Source organism: Hyperoodon ampullatus (genome assembly GCF_949752795.1).
Source record: "Hyperoodon ampullatus genome assembly, chromosome: 3".
Classification (NCBI taxonomy): domain Eukaryota; kingdom Metazoa; phylum Chordata; class Mammalia; order Artiodactyla; family Ziphiidae; genus Hyperoodon; species Hyperoodon ampullatus.
In genome coordinates this window covers 177,164,028-177,171,092 of record NC_136916.1, presented here as the reverse complement: position 1 = coordinate 177,171,092, position 7,065 = coordinate 177,164,028, and the positions used below count along the sequence as shown (strand labels likewise).

The 7,065-nt window shown below is 63.2% G+C and overlaps 1 protein-coding gene across 1 annotated transcript; it reads left to right on the top strand.

Moving 5' to 3' along the window:
• Positions 1-256: 256 nt before the first annotated feature.
• On the top strand, positions 257-3,107 carry ANKRD9 (ankyrin repeat domain 9). The gene is made up of 3 exons (XM_079699969.1): positions 257-412; positions 1,382-1,456; positions 2,027-3,107. Exon 3 carries the CDS (start codon positions 2,074-2,076, stop codon positions 3,016-3,018), a length of 945 nt encoding a protein of 314 aa, XP_079556095.1. The 5' UTR covers positions 257-412; positions 1,382-1,456; positions 2,027-2,073; the 3' UTR covers positions 3,019-3,107.
• The last annotated feature ends 3,958 nt before the right edge of the window (positions 3,108-7,065 follow it).

Genomic DNA, 7,065 nt, shown 5'->3' with positions numbered 1-7,065 from the left:
CCCGCGCGCCCTCAAGTTTCTCCCAACTTTTCCGCGGGTCCCCCTGGGCGCCCCGCCCGCCGACCGGTGACGTAACAATGGTGCAGCGCGGCGGCCAATGGGTGGCGGCGGGAGCCGGCAGCGCGGGCCAATGGCGGCGGCGGGCGGCCCCGCGGTCCTGCCCGGCCGGGGCCGCACTGCGCCGCCCGCCGCCCGCCCGCCCGCCCGCCCGCCGCCGGCGCCGGCACCGCCGCCCAGCGATCTGGCCGCGGCGGCTCAGAGCGCGGCTGCGGCGGGCGCGGGCGGCGGCGGCACCCTCCCGTCCGTCTGTCCTGGGAGCTTCGCCTGCGCGCCGACCCGCGGGGGGACAGCAAGCTTTCCGGCCCGCAGCGGGGGCGGGGACGCCAGGCCAGCGGCCCCTCCGACCCCCAAGGTGAGTCCCCCTTCCTCGGTCGGCTCGGCGTGTAGCCGCCGCCCCCCTCATCCCCCCCAGACACACGCGCACGCAGGTGCAGCCCTCGCTGCGCCGGACACCGGCCCGCAGACACTCTGGCCTCGACCCGCGACCCGCGGCCACCCGGGGTCCGGCCGTGCCGCCAGTAGGGGACGGGGAGGAACTGGCGGGCGGCCCTGGGCGCGCGGCCTTGCCCTCGGTGGCCCAACCCCCCATTCACTGAGCCGCGACCGTGACTCGCTGCCCGGTGACGTGGGGCGGCTCAACTTTACGTAACCTGCCCCGCTCCCAGTGTCCACACAGGGTACACCCGGGGCGCGGAGACCCAGGCGTGGGGGGTTGCTCCAGTCACGGTGTCCCCCAAAAGGGTGCTGTGGCTCCATCCCCCAACCCCTGTGCCCGTCTCTGTAACTTAGTTACCCAGTGTGTGTGGATGCAGCTTATCCGCTGACCTAGGTCCCTTGTGACCAAGGGCTTACCCTTGAGAAAACGCAGTGGGGAGCTTGGGCCAGGGCCAGGGGTTGGAGGTCAGGGCTCAGGTTGGCGCAGGGGGCTCAGAGGGCAAGGTTAGGGCTCAAGCTGGGTTCCCTGTGGGTTGGGGGTCCTCCCACTTCTGGAGTGAGCCCGAAATAGGAGTTAGGAGATCTGGGTTCCAGGCCTGTCTCTACCATGACTTGCCGACTGACCTCGGACAAGTTTGTCCCTTACTGGAAAATGGGATGACAGTACCTGCTTCTAGTCTTTGGGAAGACTCAGGGCGCTAGCAGACCTGGAGGGGATTTACAGGCTGTGAAGAGTGTACACGCCAGTTTCTAGGCTGATTTCATCCTCTTGCCTCCTCCCAGGAGCTAGGGGCGGTGACATCTAGTAAACACCATGTTTGGGTGGAAGGCTACAGGCCCCCACTTCCTGCTGTGGCTCACAGACTGCCTTCCCTCTTTCTTACAGATGAAGAAGCTGAGGCTCAGGGAACAGTAATACACTCACCTACACAGAACTAGGTAATCGCGGTGCGCTAGCCAGGTAGGTCTGAGTCTAGAGCTCTGACCCTGCCTGGCCTGGGGTAGGGACCCCGACCGCAGTCGGGGGTCAGACGACAGGGTCAAGGTTAGATGGGGTTGGGGATAGGGAGCTTGGGCTACAGAAAAGATTTGGCTCAGCTTGAGATGTGGGATGCAGCTTTCCTAGTCCCCTACCTGGCTTTTCCCTTGACTGGAGTTGGATGCAGCTGCCACAGGTGGGAGCAGGAACTCTTCCAGTGGGTCCCTGGGCTGGACGGGATGTGGGGTTTCTGTGTGGCCTTGACGGTAGCTGGGGCTGTGAGGGCAGGGACAGGGAAGGGCATCTTTAGCAGAGGTACCGGAGAACAAGACAGTTTTGGGGAGGGCGAGCAGGCGCAGCTAGATCAAGGATGTGGGAGGTGGTTCAGGGCCTAGGAGAGAAGGGAAGCTGTGAGGAGTGACTGGGAGGGCCGGTCGGAGGCTGGGGGCAGGTACGAGAGAGGCCCGGACAGGTGGGGCTGTGTGAGGATTGGACGGGAGACCCCTCTCCGCCCGGATCCTCAACCCTCACTGCGCTTCCCTCTGCCCGCAGGTGGTCGGCCCCAGGCCCATGCCGTGAGACAGGGAGGCGCCGCCAGCATGCCGTGGGACGCGCGGCGGCCGGGGGGCGGCGCGGACGGCGGGCCCGAGGGCGCGGGCGCAGCGCGCTCCCGGGCGCAGAAGCAGTGCCGCAAGTCGTCGTTCGCTTTCTACCAGGCCGTGCGCGACCTGCTGCCCGTGTGGCTGCTGGAGGACATGCGCGCCAGCGAGGCCTTCCACTGGGACGAGCGCGGGCGCGCCGCCGCCTACTCGCCGTCGGAGGCGCTGCTCTACGCACTCGTGCACGACCACCAGGCGTACGCGCACTACCTGCTGGCCACGTTCCCGCGGTGCGCGCTCGCGCCGCCCAGCGCCGGCTTCCGCTGCTGCGCGGCGCCCGGGCCACACGTGGCGCTGGCCGTGCGCTACAACCGCGTGGGCATCCTGCGCCGCATCCTGCGCACTGTGCGCGACTTCCCGGCCGAGGAGCGCGCGCGCCTGCTCGACCGGCGAGGCTGTAGCCGCGTGGAGGGCGGTGGCACGTCGCTGCACGTGGCCTGCGAGCTGGCGCGCCCCGAGTGCCTCTTCCTGCTGCTCGGCCACGGCGCCTCGCCTGGCCTGCGCGATGGCGGCGGCCTCACGCCGCTCGAGCTGCTGCTACGTCAGCTGGGCCGTGACGCCGGGGCCGCCCCCGCCGTCGGGGCGCCTGCACCCGGGGAACCGCGCCAGCGCCGCCTGCTGCTGCTCGACTTACTGGCACTGTACACACCTGCGGACGCCACCGGCCCGGCCCGCCGCGAGCTGCTGGGCGACCGGCCGCGCTGGCAGCGGCTACTGGGCGAGGACAAGTTCCAGTGGCTGGCGGGCCTGGCGCCACCCTCGCTCTTCGCGCGCGCCATGCAGGTGCTGGTCACCGCCATCTCGCCCGGCCGCTTCCCCGAGGCCCTGGACGAGCTGCCGCTGCCGCCCTTCCTGCAGCCGTTGGACCTCACGGGCAAGGGCTAGACCGCGGGGGCACCCCGGGTGCTGGATTTTTGGAGAATACTATTTTTCAGAGCGTTGTACCCGGCACTTTACATATATTGTTCTCTGGACAGCAGAATCTCTGCTTTGTGTGTAGCGTGCTTTGGGGGCTTGGCCAGGACGGGCAGGCGGACCCGGAGCTGCAGGTCTTCTGGATCCGGCCGTGCTCAGCTCCCCACCTCCGTGCGTGGAGCTGGGCTGCAGGGTCAGGCGACGCCTGAGAGCCGGGCCCTGCCCTCAGCTCTAACTACCCAGACCCTGAGGAGCGGCCTCCCATCTTGATTTAGAGCCTCTGGGAAGGTGTCCCAGAGGGAGAGACAGCTGAGCTGGGCAGGTGCAGGGGGGTGGACTGACGTGTCCAGGCAGGGGGACGGCGTGTGCAAAGGCTTGGAGGCCAAGGGAACCGCCCGTGGGTGCTGGGTGGAGGTTCTCTGCCCCGTCAGCAGCTGGGGCCTCGACCACTCCCCTGTGGGGCTGGGCCTCAGGTCCCGAGCTGTGGAGGGCAGGACCCAGGCTGTGCCTCCTGTTTGCCCCCGTCCCGTACTGGCCACCTGCCTCCTCCTTGGCTGTCACTGGGACCGCCCCCTCCCCAAAGAAGCCCAGGCCTGGACTTGTCACGGTCGCCCCTTTGGCTCTCTCCTCTGGAGACTAGCAGGTACCTAATCCTGGGGCTCCTGATGGGGGTGGCTGCGTAACCCCGTGGGCGGGCCCTCCAGCCTCAGCCAGTAGAGCTGGTTTCCGCAGGAAGGGTTTGAAGATGGAGACTGGTTGACCCTTCAGGACAAAGGGACCCTGGCTGAGAAGCTGGGTCCGTGCCCCAAGGAGCCTTGGGATCAGGGATGACCAGGCCGTCCTGCCTGGGAATTCTGCTGGGCCGTGAAATTCAACCCGCGCCGGCATGGGCTGGAGGGCCACGATGTTCTGCCAGGAGCAGAGGGCTAACGATCTGCCCGATGGACAGTGACCGCCCGGCTGGGGGCACCCACTGCCCACCCTGCCCCCAGTGTCCCCGGGGGGGGGGGCATGCCTGGGGGCCGAAGGGGCTTTGGGTGGTGGTGGCAGAGTCCAGGGTGGTGGGCCGTCGGAGGGGGGCTGTGGAAGGGGCCTGGGCAGCGGGAAGCTCTGTCAGGGGGCCTGGTTCTGGTCTGCACCTGCCACCCACTCTGAGGGTGACCTTGGATAAACCCCTGCCTTGGGCTTCAGTGTCCCCCACTGTTTACAAAGGGGTTTTGGAGCATCTCCAAGCTCCCTACCTGCCCTGGAAAGGATGTGACCCCCGTTCCTGGGAAGCGAAGCGTAGGGTGGGTGGGCACACAGCCCTGGTGGGGAGGGGTGGGGGATGGAGGGGTGTACGGCCCAGTGCTGATCCTAGATTCTGGGTGGGAGCGAGGGCTTCTCCCCTCCTGCTGTGTGTCCTGGCCCAGTTAAATAGCTTTTCTGAACCTTGACACTTGGGGGCAGTGGATACTAGCATCTCTTCTAGCTTAAACCTTGGGACATCAGGAGTCCCCTGGTTCTTACCAGGGATGCGTTGCTGGGGGAGGGTGCGTTCCTCTGGAGGAGGCGGAAAGCGCAGACCAGAGCAGCAGGTCGCAGTGGCTTCTGGGCTTTGGGAACTCTCGACGCCCTCGTGCCGAAGCAGCTTCTGCCTGGAAAGAGCCTGGGCACCTGACGGAGGACCTGGGCGTGCGGACTTCCCCTCATGTCTCCCCGGTCCCAGCTCTGTCCTCTGTGGGGTCAGCCCTCCTGGCCCAAGGCACAGGGCTAGGCCCCCATCCGCTTCCCTGCTAGACCTACAGCTGCCCCTTTGGTGACGAACTCCTTTGAGCCCCATGGGCTGGGGATGGGGTGATGCAAGGTTGGGGGGGCTCCCTGCCGGGGACCCCACAGAACCCATTGTCTGGGGAGCAGGAGGCAGCCCCTGGGCTGGTCCTGGCATGCAGGGCAGGATACGGGCAGGAGTTGTTCTGGGCACCACAGCAGGGGGCCCAGCTGGAGCACAGCTTCATAGCTTGGAGGGGTGCAGGGCAAGAGGGCAGTGGGGGTGTCAGCCCCGGGTGTCCTGGCCGCGGCTGGGTGCGACAGAGAGCCACAGGGAAGGCTGACGAAGCCCTGTGGCAGCAGAGCGGGGCCTGATTCCTGGCACAGCTCCCACTGAGTCCCACTGGGGACGCCTGGCTCAGGGCACCCCAGGCGTCCATGGGAGCAGAGAACCCAGAGCGACAGTGCAGGGCGAAGCCTCAGGGTTATCTGGCCGCTGCTGCCGGCCGAGTGAGGGCGGGCGGGCGGGCCTCAGCACTGGCCTTATCGCTCCCCTGGGCCCTCCAGCAACCCCCGTCACCACTGTCCCCCTGGCGATGAGCAGGGAGGCCTGGGGAGGGCCAGTGTCAGCCAGAAGACTCAGCTCTTGGCTGTTGGCAGGTGGCCTTGATGGCTTCTCAAAGGCAATGGCTCTGCCTGGGACAAGGCCCACGTGTCTGGGGCAAAGCGCCTTGGTTCGTTTGTTCACTTCCTTCATTCCATGAACCTTGTCTAAGGAAAAACCCCACTCCTGCCAGTACTGCCCCCGCCATGCCCACCCAGGGGCCCAGTGAACTTCCAACTCCGGAGAGGTCAGGGGCCAGAATCTCTGCAGCCCAGACACCTGTCGGGGAGGATGGAGGATGGGCTGCTCCTCCCCAAGGCACTGTGACCCTGTGCCTGGAGCCCGAGAGGGACACACAGCCCTGTGATGGCCTGTGGCCACAAGGCCCCCGCTCTGCCCCCACTTTGGCCGTGGTGGCATGACTGTGCCTCCTTTGTGTGCTAACTTACCCCATTACTACCTCGATATTCCCACTGACTTCCTTTCCTGTCAATTTCTTCAACTTTAAAATACTGTATTGAGAGCAGTTTCCTAAGTTACCTGGAATCCTGTTCAGAACAAGGGTGCTTCCTGAGGTCGGGACGGAGGGGAAACAGGCACGGTTGGGGAAGGCTTCTGCTCCAGAAGTGAGTGGGTGTGAAGCACCCCTGCTCCACGGTGACTGGTTTTGTCCTGCTACAGTTTAAAGTTGAGGCATACTTGACATCATAAATGCCCAGACTTTAAGTGTGTGGTTTGAGGGGTCATGACCGATGTCAACACACGTGTAACCATCCCAACCAAGGCAGAGGTTGAAGAGAAGAGATTTCTATCCTCAGTGATTTTTTTTTTTTTTTTAGCCACACTGTGCGGCTTGCGAGATCTTAGTTCCCCGACCAGGGACTGAATCCGGGGCCCAGGCAGTGAAAGCGAGGAGTCCTAACTGCTGGACCGCCAGGGAATTCCCACATCTCCAGTGACTTTTATAAAGAATTTCTGCTGATAGAATGCATGCTCATGGTACAACACTCGGATTGTGCAGAGAAATCCAGGGCAGGATGTGGCGGGGCCCCCTCCACGCAGCTCCCAGATAAAGAGGCTGCCCGCCTGCCTGGCAGCATCCCACCACCCAGACAACCACTGCTACTAGCATTTTGGTGTATTTTCTTATGTTTTTCCTCTATGCACATATATACATATGTTCAAATTTTTTTTCTATGCATACTTTTTCACATGACATCAGATCAAATCTAGTATTTAAAAACTTACTGTAGAGTAAGCATTTCCATATACTGTAAAACACTGTGTAAATACGATTTTTTGAGAAGCCTTTGGTGTTTACTTTGTGCTATTTGATTCAGCTAGCGCTGATATGATAAAGAGTTGATGTTAGAGAGAACTGAGTCTCTAAAATGTGAATTTTATTTATTTTTGGAATAAATAACACATTTACATGGCTCAAATTCAAACAATACAAAAAGGTACGCGCTACAGGTGACCACCAGGACCAGCTGCTCGTGTGGTGTCCTTCTGCCCCTCCCCTGCGCCTTGGAATGATGACAAGGATTTCAAACCCACCGAAAGTTACAAGAGTGTCCACTGGCATCACCTACCTCTCCCTGTATGTACGATCTCCTGCAAACTCACATGATCATTACCACGCCCAAGAGATTTAACGCTGCTAT